Raw genomic sequence first — 19487 nt, forward strand, 5'->3', positions numbered from 1 at the left:
CCCGGGCGGCGGCAGCGGCGGCGGCGCGGCGGCGCGGCGCCCCAGAGGCGCGCCACCACTGGCGCTCGGCGCCAAGAGAGCAGGCTGCTCAGCAGCTCCCAGCTGCCGCCTGGCGCGCGCGTCTTCCTCAGCCGGTTTGCGCTCGACTACGGCGACGGCGTGGCGAAGCGCCTCCTAATCGGTGAGCGCCGCCGACTGCCCATCTTCAGCACCGAGGCACTCGTGCCAAGGTCGCGCAGCACCGTGCGCAGCCGCCGCCGCCGGCCGGTCATCCGCCCTCTATCCTCGACGTTCCTGCGGGCGGCAGGCGTGCTGAGACCGCGGCCTCGCCGGAGCCCGCGTGCGAGCGGCAGCACACATCTGTTCCACCTCAACTCGCGCACCTCTTCTGCGGCGCAGAGCACGGCGCATCAGGCGCTGCGGGCCCTGCAGCAGCTCCAGCTGCGCCGTAAGACTGCCCACCGTCGCGTCAAGCGCCAGGTCTCATCGCGGCCCCACTGCGAAGTCGAGGACATCCGAAGGCCACTGCGGACTCACGACACGGCCCCACGGTCGCCGCGCTCGCCCACGAGGCTCCCAAGGCCGCTAATGACGGGACGGAGAGTGAAACGGGAAGCTCAAAGATCACGACGAAGGAGACGAAGGTCACGGCGAAGGAGACGGAGGTCACGGCGAAGGAGACGGAGGTCACGGCGAAGGAAACGGAAGTCACGACGACGGAGACGGAGGTCACGGCGAAGGAGACAAACGTCACGGAGAAGGAAATGGAAGCCGGGGCGAAATTCAAATAGAACTTCAAGGAGGCGGCGGCGCAGATCGCCACGCCCGCAGCGGGTCACACAGCGGCGCAGGTCACTGATTGCCGGCCGTGGACCGTTCACCTTCTGCAAGCCGCAGAGCCCACGGAGACCTTCTCCGACGCGGCTCAGCCGTCTGGAGAGGCGCCCGGCGCAGCGCGTGCCCAACTGTACTCCGGAGCCGGCGATCCGCTGCACCACCTCGGCCAAGTACCGCACCATCAACGGCCAGTGCAACAACCTGCGCCATCCGCGCTGGGGCAGTCACTTCCGCGGGCTGCGGCGCCTCTTCGACAGCACGTACGACGACGGCGTGTTCGTAGCCCGCAGCAAGTCGGCGGCCGGCGGCCTGCTCGAGACGTCGCGAAAGATCAGTGCGGCTACACTTAGATCTGATAGCGACGCCGGCGCCGGGCACTACACCATGTCCGTGGTGACTTTCGGCCAGTTCATGGACCACGACCTGTCCATCTCGCCCCACTTTCAGCTTCAGAATCCAAACGGTACCCTGTCACCGATCGAGTGCTGCGACAAGAAAGGCCTCGAAATGCCGGCCAGCCTCAAGCATCCGCAGTGTCTTCCCATCTCCGTGCCCGCCTCCGACCCCTTCTACAAAAAGTACAAGATCCGCTGCATGAACTTCGTGCGCAGCATCCCGGCGCCCGACCCGCTGTGTCGGCCGCGGCCAGCCACGCAGATCAACGAGCTCACCGGCTGGATGGACTGCTCGCAGGTGTACGGCACCACGGACGAGAAGGCCCACGAGCTGCGGGCCTTCAAGGCCGGCCTGTTGAAGACGAGCACCGGCAATATGCTGCCGCGCGAGATACCCCAGCCGGCCACCAACTGCACCGGCCGCGTCTGCTTCATCGCCGGAGACGAGCGCGTTAACGAGAACACGCTGCTCACGCTGTTCCACACGGTGTTTGTGCGCGAGCACAACCGCGTGGCGCGTGAGCTGGCGAAACACCACAGATGGACCGACGAGACTCTGTACCAGGAGGCGCGCCGGATCGTGATCGGCCAGTGGCAGCACATCGCCTACCACGAGTGGCTGCCAAGCATCGTCGGTTTCGCGTACGCGCACTCGGTCGGTCTGACTGGGTTCCGGCCGCGCGCTTACGTGCCGTTCCTCAACCCCGACGTCAGCAATGAGTTCTCTACGGCCGGCTTCCGACTGCACTCGATGGTGCGGGGCGTAATCGAGCTGGTCTCCAAAATCGGCTCCATCAGGAAGAGGCTCAAGCTGCAGGAGAACTTCTTCCGCCCGGACTCGCTGGTGGTGTCCAACGTGTTCACGGAGATGGCACGTGGCCTCACGCGCCAGCAGCCACAAACGTTCGGTCCAACCTTCGCGAAGGCCGTCCACGGCAATCTGTTCAAAGTGGACGCCGTCGGCCTGGACCTCATGGCGCTCAACATCCAGCGGGGTCGCGACCACGGCATCCCCACCTACGCCACGGTGGCGGCCCGCTGTCACGGCCTTCGAATATCCGGCTGGTCCGACCTGCTGTCGCTCATGACGGCGGCGGATACGGCCCGTCTGAAACGCAGCTACCGCCACTGGCGCGACATCGACCTATTTGTCGGCATCAACACGGAGCGGCCGGCGCCCGGCGCGCTGGTCGGCCCCACGACGCGCTGTCTGATCACCGACCAGTTCCTGCGCGCCCGCTATGGTGACCGCTTCTTCTACGACCAGGCCGGCCAGCGGGGCAGCTTCACCACCGCTCAGCTGCGCGAGATACGCAAGGCCAGCTGGGCCCGCTTGCTGTGCGACAACGTGGGACGTGGCTTTGACGCCGTCCAGCCACTGGCCTTCATCAAGCCCATCAATTTCCTCGGCCTGAACCCGGTGGTCAGCTGCAACTCTCGGCGCATACAGCGGCTCGACCTGTCCAAGTTCTGAGGTGGCGCGTGGCGCATGACTGTCGAGTCACGTGGCACTGTCGTCATGGCGCGACGGCTGCACGGGCATGAGTTGCCACGGTTTGTGTGCTTTGCTTTTAAAGGTTGGTAATCGAGATGTGCGTACAGATCTTCGCCTCTGCGCATGCATACTGCTTACACACCAGCTCATCGGCACGGGATCTGTTGGTTGGTTGCGTTTCCGGCGGCCTTCACCACGAGACGAGTTGTTTCGAGAAATACGGGCGCTAACCAGGCAACATTCGCCAGCAAACCTACAAAACTTCCAGTTATTGACCCTTCGTTCAAAACATTGTCGAGCTCCTTTCCCCGAATGGGAGCAACAGTTCTTTTAGGAACGGGCAATTAATTCCATTCACCGGCAAGGCAACCGAAGATCGAAACGCGCGTGACGTCGACTATCTAATAACATTGGAAGCCTCCTTTTGGAGCCAAAACCAAATCTCGGGACATGATTACAAAATCTTTATTGACAATACATTAAAACGAACATTGTAACTACTGAACCTCCCACAGGCGAGCTCGTGACATGATTACAAAATATTTATTGACAATACATTAAAACGAACATTCAAACATACTGAACATCCCACAGGCGAGAACACTAACACGGCGCCAACACTACAGGTACACAATAGGAGTAAAATACGCCAGCGCTGCCCAATGCCTCTCGTTCCGGACAGCGCGGTAAAAGCCCATGTCGTCCACACCCACACAATGGCCCTCAGCACGCCGCCGTGCCAGCGTGCCGTCCCCAGGACCATCCCAGCGGCCTCAGGCGTCGGCCGGACCAGGGAGAGCACACGCGGGGTCAGCTCCGCGCGTGACGCGTCAGACACGGCGTGAGATTACAGTACGGCTGCCTCCCCTCGCGGCCCTCGGCACAGTCAGCTCCGGCGCGGGGCCAGCCAGACACTGCACCGACGATGCGGCTGCGCGGTAGTTGCCCCCGCTCCCGGGCGGCGGCGGGGATGGCAAGCAGAGTAGCTAGGTTGCTGACTTGTCGGCGGCTGAGACCAGCTGTGTGACGCGAGGAAGCCGGCGACCCCTGCGGAGCTCTCCAGCACGCGGGCGCGCGCCCTTAAAGCTGAGTGGATTACAGAGCCCGGCGGCTATGTACAGAGCCACTGACGTGAGACATGGATGCTCGCTGCGCTGCATTGCCGCCCGCGGCCAGCGGAGCCGTGGTCCGAGCCGCGGACGGCGAAAGACTGAGTTCGGCGCCACCTCTGCGAGGTGGCCGCCACAGATGACACCGGGGGGATTCTGCGTTACCTATCCAGAGCTTCTCGGTCGACCACCTTGTGTTTCCTACCCGGAGCATCCCGCGCCCACCGGCGCACCCTCCGGCGACGCCTCTCGCTCTCGCACGCTTCTCTATTGCACGACTACACGCCCACCTCGCCGGCCATGGAGCTCACCACCAGCGGCTGCCCCTCCCTCCCTCGGTGCTCCATGTGAAGCCCAGCGCGCCGGCCCGACTCCCGCGCCGGACCAGTCTGCGGCTCGCTCCTCCCCGGAGCGCGCTCGACCGGGCAGCACGAGGTCAGCGGCGGGTGGCGGCGGTGGCGGCGGTGGCGGCCGGCGCGGCGCCGTCCGCCGTGGTGGCGGGTCCGGACGGCGCCCACTCGCGGCGCTGCCGGTCCGGGGAGCGCTGCTGCCGGTCCGGAGAGCGGCGCGAGCGCCGGTCGGCCATCTCGGACTGTTGACGCCACATGCCGGCGTACATGCCGTTCTTCTCCATCAGCTCGTCGTGCCTGCGGAGCAGCAGCACGCGGTCAGTGGCCGCGCGGTCCCGAGCGGAAGAAAAGCGACACAGCACCCAGGCGGGCGGGGGACTCACGGTCTGATGCAGGCTCACCTCACGGCTTATGGAGGCGAGGGGGCACAGGGGTGTTGGTGACCATACACGAACGTGTGCAAGTCACCGTCCGCAGTGCAGGTCAAACGGAGCGCTGGTGCAAATGTTGAACATGAGAGACAGTTGGGCAGCGCAAGTCTAATGTCACGCCAGTGTGCCCCGTGATTACTGTTCCACCACGGACAAAAACGTGGAGACAGCTGATGCGAAGTCGTCCAGGTGTCACAGAACAGGTGAACAGCTTTTTACTTAGTTAGTCCGAACGTTTTGAATGGACATATTTCTGAGATCAGACCCCAGGCTAAGCCATGCTTGTTGCATGAGTCTTGATCCCCGCCGTCAAACCGTAAAATTTCAGGTAAACGGTAGAATTCCATAGGAAAAGCTTACCATGCCGCAATGCTCGGCACTATCCGTCCCGATTTGTGACGTCACTTGACCTTTGGCTCAGCAGCTGCTACCGGCCCCCGTTAATCCCAACCAAGAACACAGCGGATGCCTAAAGCATCTCGAACCCCACCCAGCCACGGGTGGGTGAATCGGAAGGCAGGCGCCCGAGAAGGCACTGGCAAATGCCTAACGTATCAACAATAGGCCGAATGCTGACGATCCACCATCTTCACCTGCCCGGCAGCGCAGGACCACCACCATTCCCGCCTAACACTACACTTATGCTGTTTACGCGGCCGAGGGGAGGCCCTATTTAGGCCGGACGGTATACTCCGACGGTGGGCTAGAGACGGAGGAGCGCAGCGGGAGAGGCGCGCTAGCAGGGACAGCGCACATGGATGCGGTGGGGGCGGTGGACGCAGCACAATGATGTAGACGCCGAGACGGAGAAACAGAAACATCAACCATTGAAACATGTAACGACACACCGGTATCTGGACACGCCCTCGCAACTCGGGCTACAAATCGCTCCCTGGCCGGATGATCCTCTGATGAGCAAAGTGCTCTGAGCCGGCGCGCGCTTCGAACGGCGCACGGATGTTTACATGGATCCGAAAGTTTGGACCAAGGTCGAGTCCCAGCGTAACTCGAACCACGGCTGCCCATATCAACCGGGTTATTGGCCCCACTTCTCTGTCGCCGCCGACTGATCTGCTTCTATTCCCCGCTTAGCAATCCCACACCCCTGGACAAACCCCTCGCTTTTCCACCCGCCTGGCCCGCCAGCCTAGTGCCGCCCCTCAGTCAGCCTCACCTGCCGCGGCCCCTCAGCCTCACTTGCCGCGGCCCCTCAGCCTCACCTACCGCGGTCCCTCAGCCTCACCTGCCGCAGTGCCCCAGCCTCACCTGCCGCGGCCCTTCAGCCTCACCTGCCACGGCCCTTCAACCTCACCTGCCGCAGTCCCTCAGCCTCACCTGCCGCGGCCCTTCAGCCCCACCTGCCGCAGTCCCTCAGCCTCACCTGCCGCAGTCCCTCAGCCTCACCTGCCGCGGCCCTTCAGCCTCACCTGCCGCAGTCCCTCAGCCTCACCTACCGCAGTCCCTCAGCCTCACCTGCCGCGGCCCTTCAGCCTCACCTGCCGCAGTCCCTCAGCCTCACCTGCCGCAGTCCCTCAGCCTCACCTGCCGCGGTCCCTCAGCCTTACCTGCCGCAGTCCCTCAGCCTCACCTGCCGCGGTCCTTCAGCCTCACCTGCCACAGTCCCTCAGCCTCACCTGCCGCAGTCCCTCAGCCTCACCTGCCGCGGCCCCTCAGCCTCACCAGCCGCAGTCCCTCAGCCTCACCTGCCGCGGCCCCTCAGCCTCACTTGCCGCGGCCCCTCAGTCTCACCTGCCGCAGTCACTCGGCCTCACCTGCCGCAGTGCCCCAGCCCCACCTGCCGCAGTCCCTCAGCCTCACCTACCGCAGTCCCTCAGCCTCACCTGCCGCGGCCCCTCAGCCTCACCTGCCGCAGTACCACAGCCTCACCTGCCACGGCCCTCATCCTCACCTGCCGCGGCCCCTCAGCCTCACCTGCCGCGCTCGATGATGCGCCCCTCCTTGAGCACCAGGATCTGGTCGGCGTGTGCGATGGTCGACAGTCGATGGGCGACGATCAGGGTGGTGCGACCGGCCGACACGCGCTGCAGCGAGTCCTGTGACGCAGCGGCGACGGGGTCAGTGGCCGACGCCTGCACCAACGGACGGACGGGCACGCCGGCGCCAGGGGAACGGCACAGGCGCAGACGAGGTCGGGAGTCCACACCCGCGCGGACCGAAAGACGGGCGCACCCGGGGCCAGGGGAACGGAACAGGCGCGGATGAGATCAGGGAGCCGACCGGAACAACTGGAGTACGGGGTCAGGATCGCCACTGGAGGGCAGTAGGCAGGCCAGGGACTGTTTCTTCGGAAAACCAAACACGAAATAAAGACGCCATTGAAGCAGGACCAGCGCGTCGGGGATTATCCACTAAGTCAACGAGATGCAGGACATGGACGACATGAACACGGGACCAACACAGCATGAATTGTCCTTGGAAAGACATTCCCAGAGCCAGCGATGACAACAACAGGGCCACTTAGCCAGGGGCCCGCCTGGAGAGACCGAGCATACTTCAGCCGGGATAAGCGCCAGGTAACGTTGCAAAGTCACTGCCAAACGAACGATGCAAAGTTAGTGTAGAAGACCATGCCGCACAGCCGAGAACGGCATGATCCGTCTCCCTGAAGCATCCTGTCCATTCCTCCGAGCCCGACTCCCCACTCCCTGGCCGTCTCCACCCCTGACCTGGATGTTCCGCTCGGTCCGAGTGTCCAGCGCACTGGTGGCCTCGTCCAGCAGGATGAACTTGGGCGCCTTGAGGAGGGTGCGCGCGATGGCGACGCGCTGCTTCTCGCCGCCGGAGAGCTTCAGACCGCGCTCGCCCACCTGCTCATACGGGGCAGGACACACTGGGTCAGCACAGGCTACACGCGGGAACACCACGTGCAGCCTCCCTCCCTCCCTCCCTCCCTGCCAGACAGCGTCCCGACCTCGCTCCCACGCTCACGTCCATGTCGACGCACACCGCGGTCAACGCTAGCCACGCAAAGCCCTAAATAAGTACGACAGCGACAGGGCGGCACAGGGACCAGGCGTGAACGCCGGTGATCGAGTCACTCGGTGCGTACTGTCACGGCGACAGCAGGTGGCAGACATCACGTCCCGCGGGACGGCCAGTGACTCAGTGCATCAACATCATCATTATCATCAACAGCATCCCCAGCACATCGGCCCCAGCGTTTCGCCGTGCCGTGGCGGCGCTCGTCCAGCCAGGCCGAACCTCAGCGTCCCGCGCCGGTCCAGCCGCACTCACCAGAGTGTCGTACCCGTCCGGAAACGACACGATCTTGTCGTGCATGTCGGCGGCGCGCGCCGCCTCCTCCACTGCCTCCTCCGTGGCCGACATGCGAGCGTAGCGGATGTTGTACCTGTCGGCGGCGGCACGCGCTCAGCGCCGCCGACATCATGGGGCGGGGCAGGAGCCGACATTATGAGGCGGGACAGGAGCCGACATCATGGGAAGGGGCAGGAGCCGACATCATGGGACGGGGCAGGAACTGTTTGACTGATATGGAGATAAGACCGCTGAACTGTGAGATGCGAACTCACAACACCTGCACAACGCCAGGGTACATCTGCATTACTAGGTAATTTCCGACGCCTTAACAGACGCTGCAAGATGACATAAAATGTGATTTCATTGTTTGAATTACTTCACTAAAATAAAATAAGTCAGTTTTCCAGCGTCTGTTAAGACGCCTAACATTACTTAAAAGGACCCCATTCCCGCTGTTGGTATGTGTATGTGTGACGTGCTGCCTCCTCTAGCTTATTAGCCTACGTTTGTACCACTTAATTAACACAGCATCTGTTGTGTAGCATTGATCAAAAGCCTTGGCCGTGGCCGAGTGGGGAAACAATACGTGGAAAACAACTGACATAATTGAAACAAGGCCATTTACACCCAACCCATAACCGTTCGTCGCGCATGGTGACACAGGCCGTAAATCACAATCCTGATTAGGGTACACCCGCGTCCCGGACCAAGAGGCCCTGCCAGTCCGGCGTCTCACCTGATCGTGACCTGACTAAGGTACACCGTGTCCCAGACCCAGAGGCCCTGCCAGCCCGGCGTCTCACCTGATCGTGTCGTTGAAGAGCACGGTGTCCTGCGGTACGACGCCGATCGCGCGCCGCACCGTGCGCTGCTGCACCCACTTCAGGTCCTGGTTGTCCAGCATGATGCGGCCGTCGGTCACGTCGAAGAAGCGGAACAACAGCCTGATGACGGTCGACTTGCCGCCGCCCGACGGTCCCACCTGGCCCAGCGCACGGTGAAGTAAGCGACGGTCGGGTCAGGTCAGGTCAGGTCATGTCAGGTCAGGTCAGGTCAGGTCAGGCCAGCGGCCTAGCCGAGCTTACCCCGCCAAAGAAGGGCCAAAGAAGGTCACAGGACGCCCTTTCCGCCAATGGGCCCCTCTTTGAACTAAGGGGACCCTAATTTTCACTCGGAGGGCCTTTTAAGGCTTGGGAACCCATTTGGATGCTGCAGGCCCACATTCGACATTTTAGGAGCTATATGGGCGCCATAAATTGCCATGACGTACTGGACCTTTGGCACCAGGAGTGATCGCCACCCTCACTGGAGGGGACGGTCCCCAATCTCCCCTTGGGTCGGGCACGGCAGATCAAGCCCCGGGACGGCAGGTCAGACCCCGGGACGGCAGGTCGGGTCGGCTGGGAGCGGCAGAGCCAGGCGTCGGTGCCGCCGGCTCCGCTCTCCGGCTACCACAGTTTCAGCTGACGGCGGCGGCCGCCGGACGGCTTGGAGGAGGAGCGGCTGAGCGGGACGGAGCCGCGCAGGCCGTCCCCCCAGCGCGCAGCCATGCACGACTGGCGCCAGCATACAGCACCATCACCGCTCACAACTCTCCTAGATGAAGACGCGCGACAAAGCCAGAGCATAGGGTCTGCCCTCATCAGCGCCCCCCGTGCTCTCCGTCCTTCAACAGCGCCCACATGCTCCCCGTCCCATATCAGCGCCCCCGCTCCTCCAGCCCCTCACCCACGCCCCTCACCAGGGCGACGGTGGCGCCAGGCTCGACGCAGAACGACACGCCGCGCAGTATCGGCTTCTCCGGCTGGTAGTGGAAGGAGACGTTACGGAACTCAAGGCGACCTTCGCGCACGGTCAGCGGCGGCACGCCCGGCAGGTCGCTGATCTCCTCCTCCTCCTTCAGCAGGTCCAGCATGTTCTCCATGTCGATGAAGTTCTGCTGGATCATCCTGCGGCGGACGGCGCCGGGGCGTGATGCTGGCTGGGCCGACAGCTGACCGCGACTGACGTACACAGCCGTGCTATCCAGGCGCGCTGGTCCCTCGCAGTTGGGAATTGGCATTCTAACTCAAAACCAGCGCACGGCAGAATACCAGTCGCTTCCGCCCCTTTGGCCCGGGTATCCCGCAGGGGCCGTGGCGGGATATAGCGCTGCGAGGCCCGAAGAGTGACGGCGACCGAGGTCGACAGCCCGCAGAGTCGTGTTCTCCACCGGTTGAAAAGCTGCGCAACGAACAGCAGCACAGCTGTCACGTCAAGAAACCGAAGCAATGCCCGTGCGGCAGGTGATCAGACTTCGTCCGCGCCACTGCAGGGAAATTACCGCACCCCACGCCGAGCTGGCTCGTCGCGGCAACGCGATAATCCCGTCCCACCACACCACGAGACCATGACGAACAGCGCTGCCATCGTCCCACCGGCGGCACGGCCACCAGGCCCGCCTCCGCCACGCACCGGTAGTAGGTGCCGAACCAGTTGAGCGGCGCGTACAGCTGCACGATGTAGGTGGAGAAGAGCACGTAGTCGCCGACGGTGAGGGTGCCGTTGTCGGCGACGAAGTAGGCGCAGAGTAGCGAGCCGGCCAGCAGGCCGCCGTTGATCACTACGTTCTGCACCACGTTCAGCAGGTTCAGCGACGCCAGTGACTTCCAGTCCACCCGCTGAGGAGGAGCAAACGATGTTAGACGCCATCGGCCCGCGGCGGCCGAAGCGTACCCGGTCGGACTGCAGCCGGTCGGACTGCAGCCGGTCGGACTGCAGCCGGTCGGACTGCAGCCGATCGGACTGCCGCCGGTCGGGCTGCAGCCGGTCGGACTGCAGCCGGTCGGACTGCCGCCGGTCGGACTGCCGCCAGTCGGACTGCAGCCGGTCGGACTGCAGCCGATCGGACTGCAGCCGGTCGGACTGCAGCCGGTTGGACTGACGCCGGTCGGACTGCAGCCGGTAGGACTGCAGCCGATCGGACTGACGCCGGTCGGACTGCAGCCGGTAGGACTGCAGCCGGTCTCCGGCGGAGGGCCGGAGGAGGCAAGAGGCCAGCAAGGGCTTTCGCCGCTCGTCGGGACGGGACGATCAGCACACAAACAGCATAAAACTGTCCGGATCTTCTTGTGATCGCGGCCAGACAAAGCCCGCATCATAGGCTTCCCTCACAGCGTAACAGCGAAGGGCTCTGATACGTCGCTGACTCCACCCGAACACCGCCCTCTCAGCAGGCCAGTTTGGCTCTTAGCAAACCCCGACGCGACACTCTCTCGGACGTCTCCAAGCTGCTGACACCCGCCGAAGGAGTCTGAGGAGGCCAGCGTCCGTCGCCGACCCCGGCCTCACCAGCGCCCAGCGCCGCCCACCCGACTTGCCTGGCGCTCCAGTATGGCGTCTCGGTACCGGTTGACCTCGTATTCCTCGGCGTCGTAGTACTTGACAGTCTCGTAGTTTAGCAGCGAGTCCACGCCCTTGGTGCGCTGTGCGTTGTCCAGCAGGTTGCTCTGGCGCCGGTACTTGGTGCGCCATTCCGTGATAACGGCCGTCGACACTGGTGGCAGGCCCACGAACTTGTGGTTGCAGAGTGGCCGGCAGGCGTCCCCAGAATCGCGACGGCGCAAAGGACCCACCGCAGCTGTCAAGGATCCTGCTCGGGCTGAGTGATCGCTCGAGCACAGTCTGACAGCCCATTAAACAAGCGTCATGAACAGTGCCATTGCTTCGTTTGGAAAGCCTCATCATTTACATTTCAATATCTCCAGCTTTCTCCGGACCACCGGTCACTGAGCCCAATCTGACAGCCCATTAAACAAGCGTCATGAACAGTGTCGTTGTTTGTTGGGTAAGCCTCATCATTTACAGTTCAATATCGCCAGCTTTCTCCGAACCGGTGGTCGCTAAACGCGCGGCAAACAGACACTTGACAATCCCACTGAGCCAGTAAGAGCAAAGTTCATCCCGCCCGGCAGTGTAGAAGCGCACCCATATAGAGCAGCATCGTGATGAAGACGATGAGGCCGAACCAGGCGTTGAAGGCGGCGCTGAAGAACGTGATGGCGATGGTGATGTCGGCCACGGTGGGCAGGATCTGGAAGACCAGATAGCTGAGCAGCGAGTTGATGGATGAGGTGCCTCGGTCCATGACGCGCAGCACCTCGCCCGTCTTGCGGCTCAGGTGCCAGCGCAGGCTCAGCTGGTGCAGGTGCGCGAACAGGTCCACCTGTGGACACAGGACGCACCAGTCAGCCAGCGCAGCGGCGCGCCCTCCACTGTTCCAGCCCACGAATCAGACACCCGCCAACAACACGCTTCCTTCACAGCGGTGAAAGGGAATAGTAAGCTCGAGATACACGCGTCAGGCCATGCACTACCCGCCAGTGCCTCTGACGTGATCACGGCCACATGCATGCCCATGACGGGTGATGTGATAGCCGCTGACGCCGGCAGCACGGGCGTCCGCCCCAGCCGCCGCGCCCCGTCCGTCCCAGTGTGAGGCTCTTACCTGGACCTCGCGCTCGGTGTACTGCAGCACCTTGATCCAGAGCAGGCCGCGCAGGTTGTTGAGGGCGCCCATGCTGCCGACGCCGCCACCCTGGAGGAACTTGAGACCGACGTACACCAGAATGTCTTGCCAGAGGAAGACGGGCCGCGGGTGACCGGCCGTCTCCGTCAGGCCGTCCACTGCCCGACACCAGAGGGCGTCATATTACCCGGAGATCGGATCACGCGGGAGGGCGTCAGATGACACCACGTGGGAGCGGCCCGCACGGGAGAGCGTTAGATTGCACGGCGGTCCGAGCACGCAAAAAGCGTTGCATTACACGGAAAAGCGTCCGACCACCCGCGGGAGCGTCAGGCCACGAGGAAGGCCACTAGACCAAGGAAGACCACCAGACCAGAGGCACCTATCCCGGCGGCAGTCCACATGGCAATCTGAACACAGACGCTGTACACTTGTGCATCGTAAAGCGGCGCTGGTGGTCACAGACCGAACGCCGGGTAGATCAGCACGTCAAAAAGCCTCAAAAGTCCGATGCATCACGCCCTAGAGTTGTGTCAATCTTTCCCAAACCCGCCTGAACGACTGACGACGCTCGCTGCCTGACTGATAAACACGCAGTTGTGCTGTAGTTCAGCACTCGCCGAGCCTGGTAGGTATGTAAGAGGAAGAGCAATGCTCGCTGCGCATTTGCGGAAGATAGGTGTCCGGTGATTCCCACTTACAACAGCAGCACTAACCACTCCATTTGGTCATGTCTGTCAGTTGTATACCGATTTGAGCGTTACCCACACGCCAATATCTGGAAATTCACCACAGCTAAGCGCAGCTCTGGGTGCTGCCTTCGCGCGGGAGCTGCATCTACCGACGCGTAAATGAACCAGCGACGCTCCTCGATCTACACCTGTTGCAGCACCGAGTAGCATCTGCTTGGCAATAACGGAGCAGCATATACTATGTGTTCGCAGTAGTATAATACTCCTACTCAAGCATCAGGCAGCAATACTCAAGGCCAGGAGAGCGGCAATTACCGATGAACTTGTTGTAGGTGCATCTACCGCCTCTCACGAACTACTCGCAGGTGTCTTTACCCCCACCACTCACCGATGTACTTGTAGTAGAGCGGCACGTAGACGTTTATGACGCGCGTGCCGACGAGAAGCGCCATGCAGAAGATGACGATCAGCTGGAGACCCACGTCACGGCGCGGCCAGATGAACGGCAGCAGACGAGCCAGCTTCCCGCACGTACCGCGCCACGCGCTGCCCTCTGCCGCCACAAACGCAGCCTCGCCGGGCTGTCGCCGGGCGGCGCCACCGGCGGCGCGCGGCTGCCGGGCGGAGTGAGAGAGCGGCTAACGGTGCGACGCTGACGTCACAGCTGTGCGCTGCCATCGGCACCGCCATGTGAGACGAGGTCGCATTGCCCTGGACATTGCTGGACTTTCATGTGCGCGGTGGCCGTTGGCCACTGCAAGCCGACGTAAACGCCGTGCGGCCTAACTCCAAACACGCGAGAGGCGGCTGACAGCCCGCCAACTGTATAGCGCGTTCAGTACAGCCTTTCGCCAACGAGCCAATTTGTCAGCTGCTGGAATACATGGCTGGCTCACTGCGAGAAAGACCGCCGGCCTCAATTCCCGTGCTCAAGCATCGTCAGTCTTTACATCATGTATATGCATACTGCATGTTTGCGTGTCGCCAGCGTGTTAAGACCACATTTTCTGAGAGACTGTCAATTTTACAGCGCGTCTCGAACGCCTACGACGTCGCTGACCTTCTTGAAAACCTTCTGCTTTCCTGACTTGGCTATCCCGTAGTTCAACTTCCGCTGTCAACGCAAGGCTTATATAGCTGTGATCACGCGCATAATTACAACGACTGCTCCTAGTCGCTGAGTTAGGCACGCTCGCGGCGCGTGTCCTCAAAGCAACTCACGTTGTTCTGGCCCTGCACATTGCGCTGGTATGGGATGTAGTCCTCGACCCACGCGATGCCGGGAGCCCTGAAGCCGACCAGGAAGAGGAAGAGACAGCCGGACAGCCGGATGGCGTACAGGGTCACCTCCACGTAGTCAGACGTGCTGGAACACGCGGAGATGCATGCTGTGTACTTAGAACAGCGGTCGCAGTGGAACACTCCAGTCCAGGGCAGGCTGACCCAGCGATTCCCTGCCGTTGCTGGTCTGCGCCCTTCGTTTTCGCGGCTTGCGCAACGGCCACCAGAACGACAGCGATTGTATCAAAACCGGCTCGGCAGCCGCCGGCGCGGCGGGAGTTCGGGCATCGCATGCAGCCTAACACCGCACGCATTTCCGACGCGTGTGGTTCGACCACGGCATGAGCCAGCTGCCACACGTGCATTTTTTAAGCCCTGGTTTGGTTCCGTTTCGACAGACGCGGCCAGACCGAGTCTACTCACCGCGTGACGACCTCCAGCACGCTGGAGCGTCATCTCGCGCAGCACACGCCCATACACTTAACCCGGGGACTTCTGACGGGCCTGGTCACGGCAGTCACAGGGGACCGACTGCTCGCCTCCAACGGACCAACCTGTTGAGTTTGGGCCACCAGTCTGTGCTGCGCACGGATTGACCTGCTGAGTCTGAACCATCAGTCTGTGCTGCACATGGATTGACCTGCTCAGTTTGAACCACCAGTCTGCGCTGCACACGAACTGACCTGCTGAGTTTGAGCCACCAGTCCGCGCTGCACACGGACTGACCTGCTGAGTTTGAGCCACCAGTCTGCGCTGCACAGGGACTGACCTGCTGAGTTTGAACCACCAGTCTGCGCTGCACACGGACTGACCTGCTGAGTTTGAGCGACCAGCCTGCGCTGTGCACGGACTGACCTGCTGAGTTTGAGCCACCAGTCTGCGCTGCACACGGACTGACCTGCTGAGTTTGAACCACCAGTCTGCGCTGCACACGGACTGACCTGCTGAGTTTGAACCACCAGTCTGCGCTGCGCACGTTGACGGCCATGACGGCCTGTCCGGCCAGCAGCAGTGTCCAGGAGAGCAGTAGCGGCAGACCGTGGCCGCGTACCGGCACCGTAGGCAGCATAAAGCCGCGCTCCAGCATGATCAACCGCAGCGACAGCAGCCATGTCATGCTGCCCAGAACGGCCGACAGCACCTGGAAGCCGGCCAGCCGGCCGCCGTACAGCACCAGCAGCTGCAGCAACAGCCGCAGCAGCGCCAGCAGCGCCAGCAGCAGCGTCACCGCCACCTGCGGCCGGCGTAGGACGGTGAGGAAGGGCGGCGACGCGCTGACGGAGCGCCACGGACCCGTCACGGCCGGCCGCAGCAGCGCGGGGGCCCGTTGCCAACACGTGGGGACGTCTTGGTGGCACGCGGGGCCAGTCGTCGTCACACCATCACAAACCAGACATTGTCATGGGGACAGAGGACCAGGTGGTCGTCGTCAGATCGCGAGCAGCCGCCGTCACGCAGGCGATGACATCGTCGCGGAGAAGCTTGTCACCGTCGCAGGGACGCGAAACCATCACACAATGACCTGTCGTCTCTACACAGGAACCCAAAAATACAATATTACAACTGCACACATTGATAGGGGGATGTGTGCCCTTCACTTTATCATAAAATCCTCATAAAATGTGTCAAAACCTCTCTGGCATGCTCAGCACCTGACCTGCAGCTTAAACAGCCAGGACTTGGGTCGGCTGTAGTGCTCCAGCGCCGTGGCATGACGACGGTAGAAGATGATCTCAAAGGAGCCAAGGAGCACCAGCACACCAGCTGGCACCGATGTGCAGATGGTCTCCAGGAAGCACTGTGACACACCATGGTCGTGCCATATGTTCCAGGCAGTGGTGTTTGGAGGACAGTATGGCAGCATAGCTGCCCCTCTGGAACAAGAACAAAACAGCATAAGTACTGATGCAATGGGTGACTGCCATAGAGTGTATGGACAAACTGTACCCCATGGCCTTACCTGCTGTTTAAATGCCCAGGCCTGCCTGATAACTTCAAAAAATAATCCATAAAGTATTTGTTTACAGCTGTTTGTAGTGTATTTACCCATGGCAACTAAATGAGGTTAGAAAACAAAAAGTTTGGTTTTCTCAAGCATAGCAATGACTCCTAAATGTGTTGACAATACTTAGCCATAAATCTACCCAAGTTTGTTTAACCTTGGAAGGCATGCCAACAAGATTTACATGTCCAGGCAGGATTTACATGCCTTTGATCTGGTTTTCCAATGCTTTCTTCTGCTTAAGCTTGTTTAGTCATGACCATAAGCACAGCTTTGAATGCAAAGATCTGACAACATAACCCATGTTTGTATGACAAAGTATGCTGGCACATCATAGTATATTGAGGGTTGATTATTATCCATTTAACAGCCCCACTCACAACAAACATATACACTAGGAATGGTACTGAATGAGTCAAAACAAAAAATCCTCATGAAATTCTTCATGGAACAAGTTTATTTAGGTTGTCAGAACAATGCAGTCTACCAATTAAACAGATACTTACACCACAGCTCATCAACTGGTGCAGAAAGTGTCTATTATCCATGCTAATTGCTAAAAGCTGCTGGTATGGAACCAGGTACACCCATTTACTGACCATAGGTGGCTTGCATAGCCATCAGAAACATACATTATAATGACTGTTTTAGGCAAGAAAAGGAGAATGGAGACAACTAACCCATGCCACCGCATTGTCATGTCCTTTTCCAACAAGTAGTGGAATATACACTTTGTACACAAAGGGAAATCCCAGAAGTTCTGGTTTTTGCTCTTCCAAGTAAGGAAGAAATGAATTCAAAGATTTGGAAATCTTCTCAGCATTTGCCTTGATGAACATGATTATTTAAAATAAGCCCTAATATGATGCACAAACAAGAAAAGAAAATGTAACATGATGGCCAAACTTCAACAGAGGTAAAACCTTCATAATTTCCATACAGAACACCTCTGGGACATATCATCCAATCATTGCCATTACCAGGGATGGCGCCATGGATTTTGAGTGGGACACCTGGCTTCCAAGAGGACCTCCTGGACAGAATGGGGCCTCCTCAAATGGGCACCTCCTAAGCAGTGTTACATTCAGGGGGGGGGGGGGAAGAGTGCTGAGGGCAAGTATATCTCTTTTAAACTGTTGAATTTATTACATCTACATAAATCCAAGTAAATCATATCCAAGTAAAAGACCTCCTGTTCAATAAATCAGATATGCTGAATATGGAGAGTGACCCTGAGCCAGAACAGGGCCTCCTAGTTGGTATTGGGAATCCCAAACCAGCTAAGGGCCTTTCTGAACACAATATTGGGCCTTGTTATCTAGACAATAGGCTATCTTATTAATAAAAACCACCTCATGATCAAGAAAATGGCCCACCTAAAGAAGTTTTCTGAGTCAGTTCAATTGCTTTCTAGCTTTGTTATGGAACATCCTTGATCTGTATTTTTGTAATCTAAATGCTGTAAAAAGCAGGTTTTGTATGGCTAAGTTCCTCACTTAAAATGAAGACATTTGATAAACAAGTGAAGACAGATAACACATTAAAAGCAATATAAATCATGCCCAGTTGTGCATACTATCAACTGTCCCTTTGTCTAGTTTGGCATGCATAATGTACAAAATATCCGACAACTATGTGGGCCTTGGGAGATATGTTCATTCATATCTCAGCAGACAGGTGCAAATTTGGGCTTACATAACTCATTTATGATCCTCAATCACATTGGCAAATTACCATGAGCCAAGGTTGCGAAAACGCGGGAATTCCCCTGCAGTGAACTCAACGTCCTAGTACAAATACCCATCCTTAAATTCGCTTCCATTTTGAATAAAAATTAACATCATGCAAAAAAGGCAGCAACGTGAGTAGCTATGACGTAGTTCCTTTCATCAAGATCGGGACACAAACAAGCGGCGCCCCCCGCACTCACCAACACTTCCTCCCCGCTTGCCGGAGCCTCTGAGACAGCAGGACTCGGGGTCAGCAGTGTGTTGTGGTCGGCTTAAAACGCGGCAATATTTACCATCGCGGCAACAACCACCAAATCCGAGACAAATTTATATTTCAAGGGCAAAGCTGACCAAAAAGCTTCAACTTTGTAAATCTTTTACTTTTTTAGAATAAAATCCTTGCCAAAAGCTGCTTAAAATTGCACCACATTATGGGACTGCTATGCATGTGCTGCGTATGGCCACTGGCGGCACGTGCCGAAAGCTTCAGTACCACAGTCTCCGGCAGATGCCGCAATGTTTTTAATTGACCGTTCGGGCCCGTTAGCCGATTGGCTATTCGAACCTGCAATTCGCTTCCCAGGGCTGTCTCTTTACATGCTCCTGGAGTGGGCCTTAACCAATTTTGGAGCCCCAACGCTCAATTAACCCCCCCCCCCCTCGCTCCCCGATGCTTATCTGAGCCACTTCAATGCATATTGTCAAGTATTTTAACCCCGGTGGTGGAGGACCGCTTGCCACCCGCGGTCGGCAATGTGGGCACGGGCGGGAAGGAGCGCGGGTGCCGTCTCGTGCATGGTGCCGGCCAGTTTGCACCCGGCACCACGGGGTGGTTGGTTCGGAAACCTGTCGCCAGCCGGCACTGGAACCACGGCCTGCTGCTAGATGGCGGAAACAGCCGTGCCAGGCATCCTTGGTGTCGCAGCTGAATTTTGCATAAGTGCGAGAAGGTGAGCTTCCGATCCCAGGGAGACCACGATGCGGGGCGTGGTGAACGCGCTCCAGTGGCACTCCGCACTGTGGTACCATTGTGCGGAGAGACGTCCTTCTGTTGAAGGTTTCGAGAGACGAGCCAAAGAGGGTGGGACTCAATAGTCTGGTCATTTGGCCACGGTGATGCGCCCATTTCAAGGCTGAGTGTGGCATTGAGCTTTCGAAGGTTCGCTGACTTGTCCACGTAGACGTGGTTTTGAGGTTACCATGGATGATGACGTGGCTTTGAGGCTACCGTGGACTTGAATGTGTTTTGAGGGGGTTGAATCATGACGATGGACTCCTTCCATCCCCAACATACGCCGCAAACGGTTTTTTTCCCGAATTTGGCCCACTTTTATTTCAAAGTTGAGGGGGGGGGGGGTCTGGACACCAAGTTGGGGGTG

The 19487-nt window shown here is 59.5% G+C and overlaps 2 protein-coding genes across 2 annotated transcripts; one reads left to right on the forward strand and one right to left on the reverse strand.

Moving 5' to 3' along the window:
* LOC119089525 (peroxidase) lies at positions 1 to 3221 on the forward strand. Its single transcript, XM_037212261.1, has one exon. It carries the CDS (start codon positions 589 to 591, stop codon positions 2704 to 2706), a length of 2118 nt encoding a protein of 705 aa, XP_037068156.1. The 5' UTR covers positions 1 to 588; the 3' UTR covers positions 2707 to 3221.
* Positions 3222 to 3574: 353 nt separating this feature from the next.
* LOC119090205 (ATP-binding cassette sub-family B member 6, mitochondrial) lies at positions 3575 to 18426 on the reverse strand. The gene is made up of 16 exons (XM_037212994.1): positions 18309 to 18426; positions 16034 to 16250; positions 15318 to 15610; positions 14317 to 14461; positions 13484 to 13709; positions 12383 to 12561; positions 11863 to 12100; positions 11256 to 11431; positions 10351 to 10556; positions 9638 to 9845; positions 8700 to 8878; positions 7873 to 7987; positions 7305 to 7445; positions 6550 to 6671; positions 4344 to 4483; positions 3575 to 3594 (listed from the first exon to the last, which is right to left on the reverse strand). Exons 2-16 carry the CDS (start codon positions 16238 to 16240, stop codon positions 3575 to 3577), a joined length of 2595 nt encoding a protein of 864 aa, XP_037068889.1. The 5' UTR covers positions 16241 to 16250; positions 18309 to 18426.
* Positions 18427 to 19487: the final 1061 nt, after the last annotated feature.

This window comes from Pollicipes pollicipes, unplaced genomic scaffold (assembly GCF_011947565.3).
Source record: "Pollicipes pollicipes isolate AB1234 unplaced genomic scaffold, Ppol_2.1 Scaffold_3087;HRSCAF=3621_pilon_pilon_pilon, whole genome shotgun sequence".
NCBI lineage: Eukaryota > Metazoa > Arthropoda > Thecostraca > Pollicipedomorpha > Pollicipedidae > Pollicipes > Pollicipes pollicipes.

Coding starts and splice junctions, on each gene's coding strand:
- LOC119089525 (XM_037212261.1), top strand. CDS start 589: ATGACGGGACGGAGAGTGAAACGGGAAGCTCAAAGATCACGACGAAGG.
- LOC119090205 (XM_037212994.1), bottom strand. CDS start 16,240: ATGCTGCCATACTGTCCTCCAAACACCACTGCCTGGAACATATGGCAC. Junction 12,562..13,483: donor GCTCTACTACAAGTACATCG/GTGAGTGGTGGG, acceptor GGTGTCGGGCAG/TGGACGGCCTGACGGAGACG. Junction 7,446..7,872: donor CGGACGGGTACGACACTCTG/GTGAGTGCGGCT, acceptor CCGTATGAGCAG/GTGGGCGAGCGCGGTCTGAA.